The sequence below is a fragment of the Carlito syrichta genome, unplaced genomic scaffold (assembly GCF_000164805.1).
Source record: "Carlito syrichta isolate Samal-C Ts95f unplaced genomic scaffold, Tarsius_syrichta-2.0.1 Scaffold314864, whole genome shotgun sequence".
Taxonomy (NCBI): domain Eukaryota; kingdom Metazoa; phylum Chordata; class Mammalia; order Primates; family Tarsiidae; genus Carlito; species Carlito syrichta.
The window spans coordinates 60,621-79,118 of record NW_007258960.1 but is presented as its reverse complement, the minus strand read 5'-3'; the positions used below and the strand labels follow the sequence as shown (position 1 = coordinate 79,118).

General features: G+C 39.0%; 1 protein-coding gene across 4 annotated transcripts in view; it reads right to left on the bottom strand.

The window, feature by feature from the left end:
• Positions 1–18,498, bottom strand: part of DZIP1 (DAZ interacting zinc finger protein 1) — an 85,304-nt gene that overhangs the window by 14,362 nt on the left and 52,444 nt on the right. For 2 of the 4 annotated variants that reach the window (XM_021705971.1, XM_021705972.1), the window contains exons 11-13: positions 8,410–8,469; positions 7,845–7,985; positions 1,427–1,569 (exon numbers count right to left, since the gene is read on the bottom strand). In XM_021705971.1, the coding sequence (XP_021561646.1) occupies positions 1,427–1,569; positions 7,845–7,985; positions 8,410–8,469 (344 nt within the window). The remainder of the gene's footprint in view (positions 1–1,426; positions 1,570–7,844; positions 7,986–8,409; positions 8,470–18,498) is intronic. The other 2 variants (XM_021705974.1, XM_021705975.1) reach the window with 1 other exon arrangement.

Genomic DNA, 18,498 nt, shown 5'->3' with positions numbered 1-18,498 from the left:
CTGAACATTCAGGGCGATGTGGGCAGGTAAATTATCCAACATGAAATGGGCAAGCGTGTTGAAAAAAATCTCAAAAAAGAAAAAAAATTAACTGAGGCCGAGCACAGCCTTTCACAATCACGCTAGCAGGTACCCTGATGCCAGTGGGTTCCTAGATCACTTATGTAGTGGGGAAAGCCTGTATTACAAGGAGTCCACCCTCCAAAAGATAATTCTGGGTTTTGTTTTTTTTCTCCCCCTCATATGTCAACTAAAAACACAAAAAGCAAAGAGTCTATATGTAATACGATGTACCGAAATTATTCAACCTCACACCAATATGAAATATAATTCATACCGGGCTCGGTGGCTCAGCCTGTAATCCTGCACCTTTGGGAGGCTGAGGTGAGTGGATTGCCTGAGCCCGCGGGTTCGAGACCCGCCTGGGCAGCGAGACCTCATCTCTACAATAAATCAAAAAATCAGCCGGGCGTGGTAGCGCATGCCTGTAATTCCGGCTACTTGGAAGGCTGAGGCGGAAGGATCGCTGGAGCCCAGCAGGTCGAGGCTGCGGTGGCCGGGAGCAGCCACCGCACTCCAGTCTGGGCAACAGAGTGAGACTCCAACTCAAAAAAAAAAAAAGAAAAGAAATACAATTCATTCATCCATTCACTCCACACATATTTATGAAGTAATTTTGTAATAGGCAACAATCTGGGGTTAATATCAGGATGCAAGCAGCACTGTGACCACCTGGATAAAAACACCGGCTCCTTCATTACTATCCGTGTGGTGTTAATCAAGTCACTTAACCTTTCTGTAAAAGTCAAAGATAATAATGTCACTTATTTCAGAGATTTGTTTCTCCATGTAAATGAGTTGACATTTGTTAACATCTTAGAAATGTGCGACGCAGTGGCTCATGTCTGTAATCCCAGCACTTTGGGAGGTCAAGGCAGGAGGAATGCTTGAGCCCAGGAGTTTAAGACCAGTCTAGGCAACATAGTGAGGCCTCGTCTCTACAAACAAATTAGCCGGGCGTGGTGGCGCATGCATGTAGTCCCAGTTACATGGGAGGCTCTGGTGGAAGGATTGCCTGAGCCCAGGAGGTGGAGCCTACAGTGAGTTGTGATGGTGCAGCTGCACTCCAGCCTGAGTGACAAAGTAAGAGGGAGGGAGGGAAAGAGGGAAGGGAGAGAAGGAAGGAAGGGAAGAGGGAAGAAGGGAGAGAGGAAGGAGGAAAGAAAGGAAGGAAAGAAAGGGAAGAAAGAAATATGCCAGGCACCCAGTGAATGTTATCTAAATGTTTGATAATGTAGGTCGCATTAGCCCATGGTCTTCAAGCATGAGCAGAAGTGACGTGCCTTTTTCTCATTTCTAATAGTTTCTTATTTGAAACCAAAATATGACAAAACCAGCAAATATTCCAAGAAATGAATGAACATACTGCATCAATGCCTAGGCTTTCCAGTTTCTCCACCAAGTTCTGTTCCACCATTGTTCTTATTCCTTTAGTGAGGAAGGGGTCATGCTTCAAAGCTTTCCTTAAATGCGTTTTGTTGTTTTTTAATTTCTGTTCATTTTCTCTTCCTGAAATAAGGTTTTAAAAAATGTGTTAAAAAATAATTAAACAAATACACTAAATATCTAAGCAGAAAATGGTAAAGCACAACATTTAAACAGCAAGTAAGCATTTATAATGTTTCAAAAGTTTTGGATATTTTAGTCATTCAGCACAATACATAATGCTTATAGCTTTTAAAACTATTATAAGTCTTCTTCAAAACTTAAGTGTCTTTAAAGACTCTTGATCACTTACCTGAATTATAGTTAGATAAATAATATAAGAAATATATGTATCTATGAAAGCATAATGGAAAAAATGCATTTAGAAGTCCAATGTTTTATCACTAGAATTATATCACTATTTCCTTAAAAATTCATCTCTAAGTTCAGTTAAAATTTATGTACCATCTTATAAAGAAAAAGCCCAAATTATTTTAAATAATTAAAAGTTTTTAGGTAGTAAGTTTAGTAGATGCTAAGTGCATATAAAATTTCAAAATGTGAAAATTATTATCCCCCTCAGAGTATTTACCAAAATGGAAAAGTCAACAAAAGTCTCAGGAAAAGCAGATTTTGTTTAAAATAACCTATAATTAAAACCAAAAAAACCCCAAAACAACAGGCCATATTCTCCTCACTTTTCCAGCTCTATTCTCTTTTGTTCCGCACACAAAAAAAATGTTAAGTTCAAGAGAGTTTGGAGAAGGAGAGTGACAGCATAACTTTTGAAAATCTGAATTCATATGGGGTGCAGTGGCTCATGCCTGTAATCCAGCACTTTGGGAGGCAGAGGTGAGAAGATTGCCTGAGTCCAGAAGTTTGAGACCAGACTGGGCAACTGGGCAAGACCTCGTCTCTACAATCAATTAAAAAAATTAGCAGGGCATGGTGGCATGTGCCCGTGGTTCCAGCTACTTGGAAGGCTGAGGCGGAAGGACTGCCTGAGCCCAGCAGGCCAAAGCTGCGGTGGCTGTGAGCATGCCACTGCACTCCAGCCTGGGTAACAGAGTTAAGACTCCAACTCAAAAAAATAATAAAAACAAAAAAGAAAGTCTTTTAGGCCAGGCACGGTGGCCCGCGCCTGTAATTCCAGCACTTTGGGAGGTGGAGGCAAGAGGATTACCTGAGCTCAGGGGTTCAAGACCAGCCTGAGCAACATGGTGAGACCTCGTCTCAACAATAAATAAAAAAAATAAGCCAAGTATAGTAGTGTGTACCTGTAGTTCCAGCTACTTGGAAGACTGAGGCGGAAGGATCGCCTGAACCCAGCAGGCAGAGGCTGTAGTGGCCATGAGCAGCATGCCACTGCACTCCAGCCTGGGTGACAGAGTAAACCTTTGACTCAAAAAAAAAAAGAAAATCTGAGTTCTTATGTCCAAGAAAACTAAAGATTTAGTTAAAGAGACCCAATGCTTGGCATTTCAGACCCTTACCAAATGTCCAAAGACCTATCTGGGAGAAATGCAATAACTATACTATTACTGCATCTTTTTGCAATTATTGTGATTATTTTGGAGTCTGATCTACACAGGGGCATTTTGCTCACCAAGGTGTGGCATCAAATGCCATTCTCTAGGTGTGGGGCTGCAGGCAGGCCCGAGACCCCCCCTCTGCCACAACCTCACCCACCTCAGTAGATGAGATTTTTAATATCCACAGCACTCGGATTTGCAAAGAATCTTGAACAAAATGCTTTTTGTTCAAGATGTTTTCTAAACACCAGCTCAACCCCAGCGGTAAAAAATATTTCTTTTAAATTAATGAAGTTTTACTGAAAGCAAAATTAGTCAAATTATTATGTGCACATTACATAGAAGAAAAAAATCCTGCACGAAAATACTTTTCTATACTTTGCCATTGCTGTTTGCTAAACTGAAATTATAAAATTGCATATGACTAAAAGTCAGAAGTAATCTTAAATTTTGTATTCTCTGCATTCATGCTGCTGTTTAACCGCCAATGCTTGCAAATATCCTCAAACCGTCAACAAAAAGCACTTCTGTCCTACGAACTGACAATCCATCCAAATCTTAGTTGCAGCCAATGTGTGCCGGCTTTGGCTTCCAGTTGGTCATCAAGTTTGCAACTAACTAGGGCTAAAAACAAGAAGAGTCATTAAGAGAGAGCCTGGAAGTGATGGTGCTACCACTGAAACAGACACGCCCTGATTATGCAAAGATATATATTTTTTGGCCAGTATCTCAGATAATAAAGGAAGTAACGCAGAAGCATGGTTTAAACAGTCACTCTGGGCCCTACTTAATCTGAGACATGGGACCACACACAGGAGTCAAGCAATGCCTAAATGTCCTGGCCACAGTTTAGAAGAGCTATAGCCTTTGCAATCAGTTGTTGAATTCCTTTCCTGATGTGTCCTTGGCCATCTTCAACCCTCATGACAAGTTCATTTTGATGACTAAGTTCTCCCCAAATTATGGCAAATTAAACACTTTCTTCTGTCCCCAAATTCATTTTCCTATGATATGTTGGTGCTTGCTTTGGAAAAACATTTACGAATAATTAGAACACCTTTGGTTAAGATTCTAACAAAGCTAGGGGCTGGCCAACAGAAGCAAGAGTAAGAACACAGAGTAGGTAGGAGAAAAAGTTTTCAGGAAGAGATGAAATTAATCACTTGAAAATCAATCACCGTGGAAGATTTCAGTTAAAGCAAGGATTGCTCACTAAGACCAACAGGGCAAAACTTTCTAGAGAGTAGAATTTCCTTCAAATAAAAATTTTAAATCACAGGCAAGCAGATGGTCAGGCTATAATACACAATAGTCCACACATGTGATCAGTTATATCGGCCATGCAAAATACCTTTTGTGGTAAGCAAAGAATTATAGAGCAAAGAGAAAAATTTTTAAAAAACAAACAGTTTCTGAGTTGAAAGGGACTTTATCTGTCACCCTAGTAATGAACCCCGTTTTTCACCCGAGCATACTAAAAACAGAGAGGTACAGGGACTTCTCCAAAGGCCACCCAGCTGGTCCTGTAGAATCTGCACTGGCTTCCCCCTTTCCATTTGTCCTCTGCATTAAACTGTAGAAAGCAGAAAACCTGGGCTTTAGTTCCAGGCCTGTCACTAATTAAACTCAACAACCTATAACAGGTGCTTAATCCCCTGCATGTCGTTTCTGAAAAATGAAACAGCTTCTAAGATTCCTGTGGTCCTCACAATCTAATATTCTACAAACTACCAAGATCAAGTATGCCTCTACACAACTGTCAAAAAGCAAGTGTGCAGAAATATACATGCCTGAGTTACTTCTTGGTAACAGTCACAATGTTTTTACAAATCACTGCCAACATTTAGCATCACAGGCATTTATCTGCCAAATGTTAGCACAAGCTGAGGAATTTATTGATGGAAATTAATCCGCTGCCAGCATGACTCCACGGAGGTGCTAGAAGGATGCAGTCTACTGGTTTCTGTAGCAGTGCACATAGACCCTGGGGTGTCTTCCGTGGTCCTTAGCACTCTCCTATTTCCCAGCAGAACTTTGTCTGTACACATGGAGCGTAGCAAGGATCATTTTCTTTTCCACTCCAGACCCCCAAATGTGGCAACAACCAATGATGGTGTTTGCTGTCAGAGACCCCAAGTTCCTGTCTTACGTTGGTGGAAGAACTCTAAAAGCATGGGCACAATGATAGAGTGTGTAGAAACTGGAAATCAAAAGACCACGCTGGGTGGACGAATCACAGTTCCTCCAAGAAGCCTCACTGATTCAGCTCTTTTTTTCTGAGTTGGAGTCTCACTCTGTTGCCCAGGCTAGAACACAGTGGCACGCTCACGGCCACCGCAGCCTTGACCTGCTGGACTCAGGCGATCCTTCCGCCTCAGCCTTCCAAGTAGCCAGAACTACAGGTTCAAGCCACCACATCCAGCTAATTTTTTGATTTATTGTAGAGACGAGGTCTTGCCATGTTGCCCAGGCTGGTCTCGAACCCCTGGGCTTAGGCAATTCTCTCGCCTTCATCTCCCCAAAGTACTGGGATTACAGGCGTGAGCCACAGCGCCCGGCTGATTCATCTTTTAAACGAGTGTGAACTATACAGCCTGGAATTGCAGTTTTGAAATTATGTGATCCTTCCTATGAACCTCCTGACACATTTCATAGGTTCTTCAAATAATAAGGGATTTTATGCCTTGGACTTTAATAAATGGTAAGTATGTAGGAAAGAGGAAGCCTGTTACTTGCTGATAAAATGGTGGGTCATTATTCAGAACTCGAATAGGGTGAAATTTGTTCATCACGTCTCCAGGAAACCAACAGGCATGGTTGAAAATTGCTTAAAGACAATACTATTTCTCTTTGCCTTTGGGATCACAAACATATAACTAAAATGTAGGCCCTTCTACAGCTGGTGATGGTGGCTCAGCCCTGCTGAATGTTGCCAAATAGACAATGTGCCCAGGGTTTCCAGTTTTTTCAGGAGAAGTCAGAAATTAGGATATTCATGTGAAATATTCTGATTTTTAAATACTGGCAACCAATTACAAAATAGATGCCAATCATGTAGCCCAAACAAATCAGCAGCTGTGGAACAGATTTAGTTTGCAAGGCATCCTGCTTGATACCTGGGCTGGAGTCACCTTTTTCTTTTTTTCTTTTTTTCTGAGTTGAGATCTCACTCTATTGCCCAGGTTAGAGTACAGTGGCAAGATCATAGCTCATTGCAACCTTGATCTCCCGGGTTCAGGCAATCCTCCAGCAGCAGCCTCCTGAGTAGCTGGGACTATAGGCGCGTGCCACTATGCTCAGCTAATTTTTTTGTAGAGATGAGGTCTTGTGACATTGCCCAAGTTGGTCTCAAACTCCTGGCCTCAAGTGATCCTCCTAGGCTGTGGCCAAGGACCCACCCAGCTCTGTATTTCTTTGACAATGGAAGAAGGCTGAGGATCCCATAAAAGGATGGCAATATCTTTTAAAATTACGCTCACCAGAATACCCCTAATTCTCTCTCAATAACTTTTTTTTTTGAGTTAGAGTCTCATTGTGTCGCCCAGGCAGGAGAACAGTGGCATGCTCACGATCATTGCAGCCTCGACCTGCTGGGTTCAGGTGATCCTTCCACCTCAGCCTTCCAAGTAGCTGGAACTACAGGCATGTGCCACCATGCCCGGCTAATTTTTTTTGATTTATTGTAGAGTAAGGTGTTGCCATATTGCTCAAGCTGATTTCGAACCCCTGAGCTCAGGCAATCCTCTCGCCTCCGCTTTCCAAAGAGCTGGGATTACAGGCTTGAGCCACCATGTCCAGCTTTCTCAATAATTTTTTATGGCTTTATTGTAATTTAGTGTATCTACATTTCATTCCTTTTCTATATTCATTCCATAGAAGCAAGTTTCTAAATATTGGAACAAAGACGTAGGAAAGAAATAGAGCAACTAAAACAAAACTCTTCAAAATCAGTGCCAACCATAAGCAACTACTTAAACAGGAAGATATTAAATACTAAAATAAGTAGTCTGCTTAAAATATAGAAAGTCAAGACAAATTGCAAAGATACATGGAAGCAAAATAAACTCCATCAAAAATACATGAAAGGTACTGATGATTAACATAGCAAGATCTTATGATGAAAATATACATCATATATAGATATTATAAATATGTCTGATTTAGTCAATTCTCAATTTGTAGCCTTGTAAAATAAAAACATTTTGATAAATGTCTAGAGAACACAGCAGGAGTTATAACATATATTAAGATTTTACATATTAGAACATATGTAATGTTACTTCTTTCCTTCTCTTCCTGATAAAAATGACAAAACCAGAACCCATATAAGTATCAACAGTTTGCTTTGTCCAAAATAAGTGATATATGGTAAAATGGTATTAAGAAAAAAATTATGATAAATGGATTCAAATATAATTGGTTTTGGGATCTACAAGTGTAGCATGAGAAAACACTCCTTATAATTAAACATTTTTTCATAAACTTTAAAAATTGATAGAAAATAATTTTTAGAACTGTCAAATAAAAAGAGTAAGGAGTAATAATTTTAACTATCTTCCAAAACCTATAACAGTTCCCAAAATCCACCATAAAGATACTGTTTTGCACATAAATAATTCCACATACAGAGCTTAGACATTATGCTTTTCTTACTATTAAAAAATAATCTGGGGCCAAGTGCAGTGTCTCATGCCTGTAATCCCAGCACTTTGGGAGGCTAAGGCAGGAGGATCACTTGAGCCCAGAGTTCGAGACCAGCCTGGGCAACATAGTGAGAGCTCATCTCTACCAAAAATATAAAAATTAGCCGGGTATGGTGGCACACACCTGTAGTCCCAGCTACTTGGGAAGCTGAGGTGGAAGGATCATTTGAATCCAGGAGATGAAAGCTGTGGTGAGCCAGGATCCGCGGCTGCGGTGAGCTAGGACCACACCACTGTACTCCAGCCTGGGCAACAGAGTGACATCCTGTCTCAAAAAAAAAAAAAAGAGAAATGAGCACGTCACCAACTCATTTCAGATTCAGGGTATGAGAAATCACCACTGTAAAACAAACATTTTCATAATCTGATACACAATGCATATATGTCAACTTGTTGTTTGATCTGAAAATATCAGCATTGAAATAAAAACGTTAACTTTTTAAGTCCCCTGATGCACAAAGTGTATTTCATCTGCTTGCATAAGAATCCAGTAAAGCATGGGAAAATATAACAGAATACCAGGAGACTAAGATAGCAAAATACTACATGTAGTTTGAAAATAAAATCCAAACCTAAATGTCCTTCCTAATTGTGGTATGATACAAGCCACTGGCTCGTATTTTCAAGGCTTGGGTTTTGGTGTATAAGCATAATCTATGCAGGTAAAACCTGATCAATCCCTTTGTTACCTTTTTCTTCCTCTGAAAGTTCTTCTATTGGTTCCAGTATATGCGACGAGAATGTCTGTTCTATGAATGAGGAGGAAAAATAAGAATAGTACAAACAAGAAAACAGCAAAGTTACATTAATTTCCTTTCAAACCATTCTGAAAGCTATAAGACCATGCTATTTTAATCATACCTAAAAGCAAGAATTTATTGGGGAAAAAAGTAGTAAACCAGTCAGTTAAAGCTCATGGTCACTCTTTCATGGCGTCTTCTATTTCTTCATATTTCTCATTAACTCCACTCTAAAGTGATAATATTTTTAAATAATTAAGTTTAAGTTTCTTACTTGTCAATCTAGTGCCTGATAGGAGTCTTTTAAGACATGAGGACACAACTGCAAAAGATCTTCATCACTTGTAAAATATTTTGATCAAGTGGCTAAATAGAAAATTAATGAAAACATTTCAACTGCCAAAAAAAAAAAAAAAAAAGCCCTGGGATTCCCACTTCCTGCTTGCCCTCAGCACTAACCCAGGTCTTCAAGTCATAGGACCAGGAAGATAAAAGGGTAAGGACAGGTTAGAGATCAGCAGCAGGACTAAGAGTCATTCTTATCCACCTCAGCATCCCTAAGCTGCTTGTCAAGACCTAGTTCTGCTCCTGGAGAGTTCTGGACAAGGCTGTGGGCTGGAGAAGGCCCTGACCCCACAGCTGAACTGATGAAAAACGACTCTTCACAATCTCACCCCAGAACAGCAACTGTGGAGGGGAGAGGCGGTCACTCGGTCACTTTTCCCAGGGAAATGTTATACGCATACACAGGAAACCTGCTGACAGTGTGGATAAAATCAAACCCCATCCTATCAACGGAAGGAAATTTCCTTTGTGGGGAAGGTCAGATTTGGGGTGAAAGTTTAACGATAGCAGCCAGACATTAGATATGGAATAAAATGCAAATAGCAAGGCTGGCAACATGGTGCATGGTTCACTCACCTTCAGCATGGAGACTGACACAGGACAGCCACCTCCCTCCCCTTCTTCCCTTTCACCCCCAAGGTGGAGGTCATTTCATTCTTCCACCAGATCTGGGAGTGCACACCAGGTGGCCAGGCAGGGAACTAGAAGCCTGGTATCTTAGATTTAATGTCTATTTTAAGGTCTGGCTTTTAATTTATTAAAAAGTATTTCTAGTACTCTATTTTAGATTAGATTAGATAGATAGATAGATAGATAGATAGATAGATAGATAGATAGACAGATAGGTAGATAGACAGAAAAATAGATTTAGGTATAAATAGATTGCTATAGTTTGGCCAGTAAACATATGTAACTGGTTTTATGGGAGAATATATTTTAAACTACTATCAAATGAACTTCTGGAACACAGCCTATTATCAAAGTAGGAAACCACTTTAACTGTAAAACAGACACAGCCCCATGAAAGGGCATTTAATTCTATCTAGGTACCACAACTGCTATATATCAAAAATGTGCTTTTCAAATTTGTCATTTTGCATTGAGATTTTCAAAACTATACAAATAGGTTATCTTACTCGTTTGAACTGCTGAAAATAGAGATTTAAAGAAGACAACTAATTTCAGTTTTTTTGTTTGTTTGTTTATTTGTTTGTTTATGAGTTAGAGTCTCACTCTGTCACCCAGACTGGAGTGCTGTGGCCGCTGCCGGCCACCACAGCCTCAACCTGCTGGGCTCCGGTGATCCTTCCACCTCAGCCTTCCGCGTAGCCGGAATTACAGGCATGCACTACCACGCCTGGCTGATTTTTTGATTTATTGTAGAGATGAGGTCTCGCTGCCCAGGCGGGTCTCGAACCCACAGGCTCAGGCAATCCACTCACCTCAGCCTCCCAAAGGCGCGGGATTACAGGCTGAGCCACCGAGCCCGTCACTAGGGTCCTTTTTAATGAATTTTTGCTTTAAGATTTATTTTTTCTTGTTTACTTATTTTATTTTATTTTTATTTTTTATAGAAATGGGGTCTTGCCATGTTGCCCAGGTTGGTCTCAAACCCCTGGGCTCAGACAATCCTCTTGTCTCAGCCTCCCAAAATGCTGGAATTAGCATGAGTTATCACACCCGGCCTTTCTTTCTTTTTTTTATTTTGTAGATTTCTATATTCTAAAAAAGCAATGTCCAATACAAATATAATACAGGTCACATATGTTCTTTTCTTGTTGTTGAGGAGGAGACTCACTCTGTCACCCAGGCTGGAGTGCAGTGGCAAGATCACAGCTAACCACAGCCTTGACCTCCTGGGCTCAGTTGATCTGTCCATCTCAGCCTCCTGAATAGCTGGGACTACAAGTGCACACCACCACACCTGGCTAATTTTTTTATTTTTTATTTTGTAGAGATGAGCTCTCACTATGATGCCAAAGCTGGTCTCAAACTCCTGCAATCCTTCAACCTTGGCCTCCCAAAGTGCTGGGATTACAGGCATGAGCCATCCCGCCTGGTCCACATATGTACTTTTAAATATTCTAGTAGTTACATTTAAAAAAATAAAAGGAAACATGTAAAATTAATTATAAAAATATATTTAATTCAATATATCAATAATATCAGTTCAACATGTAATCAATATAAAAATTATCAAAATATTTTACATTTTTATATTAAGTAAAGTTTGATGTGTATACTTGGAATACATCACAATTAGGACTAACTACATTTCAGAAGCTCAGTTGCCACATATATTGGATAGTGCAATTTTAGAATAATAATCATAGCAAATGCTTGTGTGCTGGGTACTTTTCTAAGGGGTTTATATATTCTAACTCTTTAAATATTCACTGCAACTCTATGAGATAAACACTATACTTATTCTCATTTTATAGATGAAGGAACAGAGTCACTGAGAAGTTGAATAACTGCCCAATTAGTAAGTAGTTGAGTTGGGATTTGAACCCAGGGTGTTTGGGGATGGAGTCTATGTTCTTAACTACTATTCTACATGTATCACACATACATTTTATGCTGGACATTGTACTAAACACTTTGCAAGTAGTATTGGGCTTAATTCCCATTTTGTAGATGAAACTGAGGCCCCAAGAAATTAGTGACTTGCCCAAGTCCACAAGCTAGTGTGAAATTCTGACATCAGAGCCAATGTATCTGACCACTGCACTCTTCTTCTGCTTCACTGCTACCCTGAAACTCTGATACACACACACATACACACTCACACACATACACACCCATGACTCAATATTTTCAATTCTGTTGTTTTAATTTAGAGAATGGCCAGATAACATCAGAGTGTGTGAGAGAAATAACATGTAAGAACATGTACACTAATTTTTATCTTCAAAGCCAAGCATATAAATTATAAGCACCAACAAAACACTAATTAGAGTTAATTTTTTAAATTTCTAATGCATGAGGAGGTAAAGATTGTTTGAAATATTGATCTAAAATATGGATATACAAATTTCAAAAATTCTCAGGCTTGGGATAACAATGCCACCAAAACAGTTCTTAGGAGGACATCTTATTTTTGCAGAGAGTGCACATAACTCACAGGAGGAGGCTGTAAGCAATTGAAAGGATATGACACTCTTCCTCCTTTTTGTACTGTGGGATCTTATTTGCAGACTTAGAAGTGAACTTGACTTTTGTTGTTACACTCCTTTCAGGTCCCTTCTTTCTTTTAGATTAGGTCAGACTGAGTCCGAGTTCCTTGCCAAGTTTTAGCCACCAGAATTAAGAAGTTCTTGCTCTGTCTCTAAGTGTCTCTTTTTTACTGTTTCAGGAAGTAACCCCAAGGATTTTAAAGAAACCTGGGAATTATTTCTCCGTCATTTTTATCTGGAAAATACTGAGTTTACTACTCCAATATTCACCTGTGCATAGTAGCATTGCATCTTGTCTAAACTATTTTATTCCATCTACTGATTTTTTCTGTCGTTGCTTGTGGATTAGCATTTTTCTTCTTTTTGTAGGTATTAAGTGTTAGATGTAGTGTTAGATGTAGTCTTGCAGTATTGGAAAGATTTGGGTGGGAGGAGTGATGGAGAAAAGAGACTCAGAGTAGAGGAGCCTTTAGTAATCAGGGAGCCAGAGGTTCTGGTCAGGCTTTCCTGGCATGATCAGCGCCAGCAAGTTATGTCCCTGCTCAGTGCCTCCGTTTTGCCATAGGGATGCAATACCGTTTTGCAATAGGGATGACAATATTTTTGTGGCATATGATTCTCCATTGCTGTTCCTCAGCTTAGTGACATTTTGATAATTTATTCTATACAACTATAGATAGTTGCTAAGGGTTAATATTTAATAGATAAATAAAAGATGCTTTTCGCTTTTCTGGCTCCTCTGGGAGAGATGACAGAGCTCTATATCCTAGCAAAAAAAAAAAAAAAATCAAAAGGCTGCACAGAGGTATAAGGAGAGGAAGAAAAGTAATTAGCATCCTGAGCTATTAGGAAAAATAGATTGTATTTTGGGGGAAAAAAAAAACAAAACCAGATTTCCCCAAAGGTCAAAGGAAACTAATATTGACTGGGCATAGTTATATGAGTAAAAGAGTTACTAATTCAGATGCCTTTACACTGTAATAATCTAGGCTTCCAAATATATAGTGGTAACCTCTTATCTTTCCTTAGTTTGTACCATCATAAGTGGTATATCACATGTAATTCTTCACGAAAACTCAAGAATGCATTGCTCTCCTAATCCTGTCCTAAAAGGAAAGCTACAGAAGGTTAGGGAAAGTAAGATGCCCTGATTCTCATAGCTCTGCTATGAGAAGAGACCAGACGCTTTCTGTGGTTGACAGTAAGGGTGGGGATTTTTGCAGTGTTACCACAACTCACCACGTATACAACACACAGAAAGGATTCAGGAAGTAGCAGCTGTATACTAGGAGGGCTCCACTGAATGCAAGTTTTGTGTATCCTGAGATTCAGATACATACTGGACATACAGAGAATAGCCTGACATCCTCAGGCTGTTCTTTTCCTGGCTCCGAGTGGCTCATCTTGAGGGAAGTGACAGCATTTGAAAGGCACAGGACCAGTGTGAAAGGGAAGGCAATTCTGAGTGTGTTGCTCAGAGCTCTGCTTACACCCAGTACCTTCCGAGGGGGAGTATTAGAACCTGGCCAGGGAAGGCTATTCTGTGTTAAGGAGTCATTTCACTGAAGCTTAAGCACAGGATTTCTTGTTTATGGGAACCAGGTAGCATAAAGGGCATGAGAGAAATCCTTGAATGCAATGTGCTACAGCCTGAGACATGAGTGGGTCAGTGACAGCTTCAATGACTCTGGAAGCTTTCCTACAGACAGAAGGTAACAAAAATCAGAAGAGGACAAAAAGGACTAACGTTATGCAGTAGCAAATGTGTTTGGAACCACTCAATTAGACACTCTGTTGGTGCATCCATCAGGAGCTAGGGAGCCTTTGAGGATGAAGTGTAGAGCTAGTGATTATTAATGGTGTCCCAAGGTCAGAGAAATATAGGGACCCTAGTTCACACTTGGTCTGGAAAACATGGGCTGCATGAGGAGAGCCACCTGAGAGTAATACAAGAAGGTAAGATTTTGTTTTTTATAATAATGTTGCCTAGTTATGAAGTTTAATAGGTATTTTTCAGTTTAATTTTCATAAATTTGCTTTGACCAGGATTAGCAGTGTTTTTTTTCTTGTACCATTTTATAATATAGCTAATTCCAGGTTATGAATTAAAATATGACATACTATACCCTATATCTTGACTTACTATTAATTGACTTGGTATAAAATTGTCGTCTGCTTTGCTAAATCTTATAAAGTTACCCCTGTTAACTTTACCATGATACTGCTCCATGTGAATTAGGTATCTTTCATGGGCTACAGGACAACAGTGTGAGGATTCATTGCAAAAGTCAAATAAATTATAATCACTGAATAATTTTTTTTCATGAAGACTGCCTCTTTCAAATAATATAATGAATGAGAAGGTAACTACTTATTTTTACAAACTGCTCTGTCCTTATCATGTTGCTATAAATTTACTTGCTTCATTATCTTTTCTCATTTTTTCCTAGTAGATTTTTTCCCCCTTGCTATAATCTGGTAACTTATTGGTGATTTCTTATTTTAATCACTGTACTGATTATTTGCCACTGACCACATCTACTCTTCACCTTTGTCCTTGTCCATCCTGCTGAGTACCCATGGAGACCGACCCTTTTAACCTATGTCACTTATGTCACCTCGGCTTCCTTACCATCTGGTTTCTCATTGGGTTTGGCCTAGGAAGCAAGAGAGGGAGTGCAGGAAGGAGAAGTCGTCAACTATTGACATGCTTTCTCATGTCTGGCGGTAGTCTTGGAGGCTACTGCACTCCTCAGTGGCCACTGCTTTTGCCAGGCATCTCCTGTTCCGTAACTCCAGCTCTCCACTGGTTCCAGTAACACTGGATCTTCTTGTTCCTTGTAGCCAGGTGCATTTGTAGCTCTCACACTTGCCAGTCCACATTTATTTCAGCATCCCTGTCAGTGTCCTTAACCCTGCCCACACCTCTGTAAACATTTCCTTTTAAAACTCTCTTCAGTTAAATTCTTCAAATTTACCACCTGTTTCTTGCTTTTGTCTCTAGCTATCACAGATACTTAGTCAATATGTTGCTAAATCAGACTTGGGTGACTATAGGGGTGGGATAAACAAAGAGATTTAGTTGAGAAAAAAAAGTTGGCTGGACATACCATGGGCATGGTAGCTCATGCCTGTAATCCCAACATGAGGGAGGCTGAGGCTGAGGTAGGAGGATTGCTTGAGGCCAGGAGCTTGGGACCAGCCTGGGCAAGATAGCAAGAACTTTTCTTGTGCCTAAATAAGTTTTCTACGTTTTAAGTGGATAGAAAATGTTTAAGGTATGTAGTTACCATTTTATGTGATTAAGCCAACCACTGGATTCTAATTGAGTTACATAAGGAGTTTTATTGTCAAGAGAAATACAACATAAGTCATACTATAAAAGAGAACATTTTCTCATGGGAGAAAGGATAGAATTTAACATAAAAAAATAGAATCATCTTTTCAAAATTGGTGGTGGGACAATTGACCATCTATATGCAAAAAAAAAAAGAATCTTGACACATACGTCACACCTTACACAAAATTAATTTAAGATGGATCATAGACCTAAATTTAAAACACAACACTTTAAAATGTCCAGACAAAAACATGAAAGAAAATCTAGGTAACCTCGAGTTTGACCATGAGACTTCAGACATAACAACAAAGGCACAATCTCTGAAAGAAAAAATTAATAAATTGGACTTCACTAAAATTTTAAAAATTTGCTTTATGAAAGACCTGTTAAGAGAATGAAGAAAACAAGCTACCTCCTGGGAGAATATATTTGCAAGCAACATATCTGATAAAAGACCTGTATTTAGAATATGTAAAGAACTCCATGGTTGTTAATAATGCTAAAATGAATATTTTTGCACAAAAATTTTTGCAAGTTTTTGACCATAAATAAAATAAAATAGAGGTCTACAGGGACAATTACTAGGCCAGAAAATATGAACTATTTAAAGAATCTTAACTTTTAAAAAGTGGTAGTACTATATGTCTGACAAAGGCCTAACATCTAGGAACTACAAGGAACTCAAACATGCCGAAAAGAAAAAAACAAACAGTCCCATCACAAAGTGGGTAAAAGATATGAATAAACACTTCTCAAAAGAAGACATATGAGCAGCCAATAGATACATGAAAAAATGCTCAGCCTCACTAGTCATTAAAGAAATGCAAATTAAAACTACAGTGAGATTTACCACCTAATTCCAGTCAGGATGGCCATAATCAATAACTCAGAAAACAACAGATGCTGGAGAGAATGCGGTGGGTGGGGGGACTCTTCTACACTGTTGGTGGGAGTGCAAACTAATACAACCTCTAGAAAACAGTTTGGCAATTCCTAAAAGATCTAAAAATCAACCTTCCATACCACCCTTCAATTCCCCTACTGGGAATATACCCGGGGGAACTCATATCACTCTATGAAAAAGATACCTGCACACGTATGTTTATTGTTGCATTGTTCCCAATAGCAAAAACATGGAACCGACCATGCTGCCCATCAAAAGAGGACTGGGTTAAAAAACGTGTGGTACATATACATGATGGAGTATTATGCAGCCATAAAGAAGGACAAGATAATGGACTTCACAGAAACTTGGATGGACTTAGAGTCTAAAATGTGAGAGTGATCTCTCACAGAAACAACTGAGTATCACATGTTCTCACTCACGAACGGACTTTGAACAATTATTGTAATACTATAAGAAAAGGATTGGCAGTAGCAGGAACCCACTGGTGGTGGGGGGAGCGGGGGAGGCAGGATTGGTAGTAGTGGGAATCTGCTGGGGGTACTTGCTGGGGGTACTTGCTGGGGGTACTTGCATAATGAACATTTGCAAACCTAACCCTGAATTGTACCCCACATCTTTTTAAAAAAAGTGGTAGTATGTTATTTTCTGTGAGAAAATTAATTATTATCCAAATGAAAAAGGATAAAGTAAGAACAAAAAGGAAATAGAGATGCATAAACAGATTATTAACGAAAAGCAGAAATAGGATTTGGAAACGAAAGAAAATAACATATAACACTTATTTGGTATTTATTATATGCCCCAAACTGTTCTTGGCACTTTACATAAGCATTCATTTTATCCTGTAACAGAGCTATGAAGTGAGTACTATTATATTATGTTCATTTTATAGATATGGAGATTGAGGCACAGATTTAAAACATACAAACAAAAAAAAACCTTGTCCAAAATCACACAGCTAGTAAATAGAGGAGACAGCATTTAAACACAAATTTTGACTCTAATTTGTACCCTCAATGATTATACTATTCTATCACTGAAGTCAACAAGCACTTGTCAAATGTCTACTATTCAAAAGGTGTTGTAGAAGACACAACAAGAAAAATAAGAGAGTTCTGCTCACAAAAACTCATAATGTTATGGGAGAAACCTACAGCTGAATCAATATGGGAACAAATAAGAGGGAATGGCTTAGCTCAGGTCAGCAGAATCTCAGGTTTCAAATGAGAGCTGAAATTTCATTAGTGGCTTATTGACTGTGTGTGTGTGAAAACTGATGCGGATGTAAAATATACTCAAAGGAGCCTGAATTTTAGATAAATTGATCATTAGCAGTGTAACAGCACAGTAAATAAGTTTTGGACAAATTGACTTCACACATTTATTTTAATTAACCATTTTTTGGCAAATGTTAGCATTTGTTTGTTTAAAAAGATTGGTTTCAGATAGAAACCTTATTGAGCAACTACTATGTAAACACATGAGAGTCTGAGGATATTAAGTGGGTATAAGTTATCTTTGTTCTAGAGCTGTGGGTCAGAATCAAGGGAAGGGCTTGTTAAATACACGTTAATAGGCCCACTCCCACAATTAGAAATTTAGTAAGTCTGGGGTGTGAGCAGATAATTTCTAATTCTAACAAGTTCCCAGGTGATGCTGATGCTGCCTGTGGGAGACCAAACTTAGAGAACCACTGCTCTAGAGGAATCACAAACGAAGTGGAAAAGAAATTGATATTTGAGAGGCTTCAGCAGCAGCTGAGTTTGTATAACAGAAGGCCACAGGCACAGAAAATTCTGGATGAAGCTTAGCATTTACAAAAGCAGGGACTATCTAAGAGAGGAAAGAAAGTAGTTTCGGATGTTTGGAAACTAAAGAGGACTCCTGGGAGACCCAGCAGAAAAAGCAGCTTTCCTCTGCTAGACTAAGGAGCTTGACTTATTACTGTAGTCCTTGGAGATTGAAGAATTTTAATCAAGACAGGAAAAACCATGATAATTTTACCACAAGTCTCCTTCGACACCCATAAAAGTTAGGACACCTGCCGCATTCTTTAAAAAATGAAAAACCTAGAACTTAATAGTGCCACACAGTGCTAAAAGCAATTATTTTTAAATGAACTTTTCCCAGACAAAAGTCTGGAAATGAGCTGAATTTTTGGTACAGAGGGACTTCTATTGGACATTTTATATTAGAAATGCTAGACAAATGTATTTAATGGTGTAACAATATTTAAATAATAAAAGTATTTCAATTTTTCTTTTCTTTTT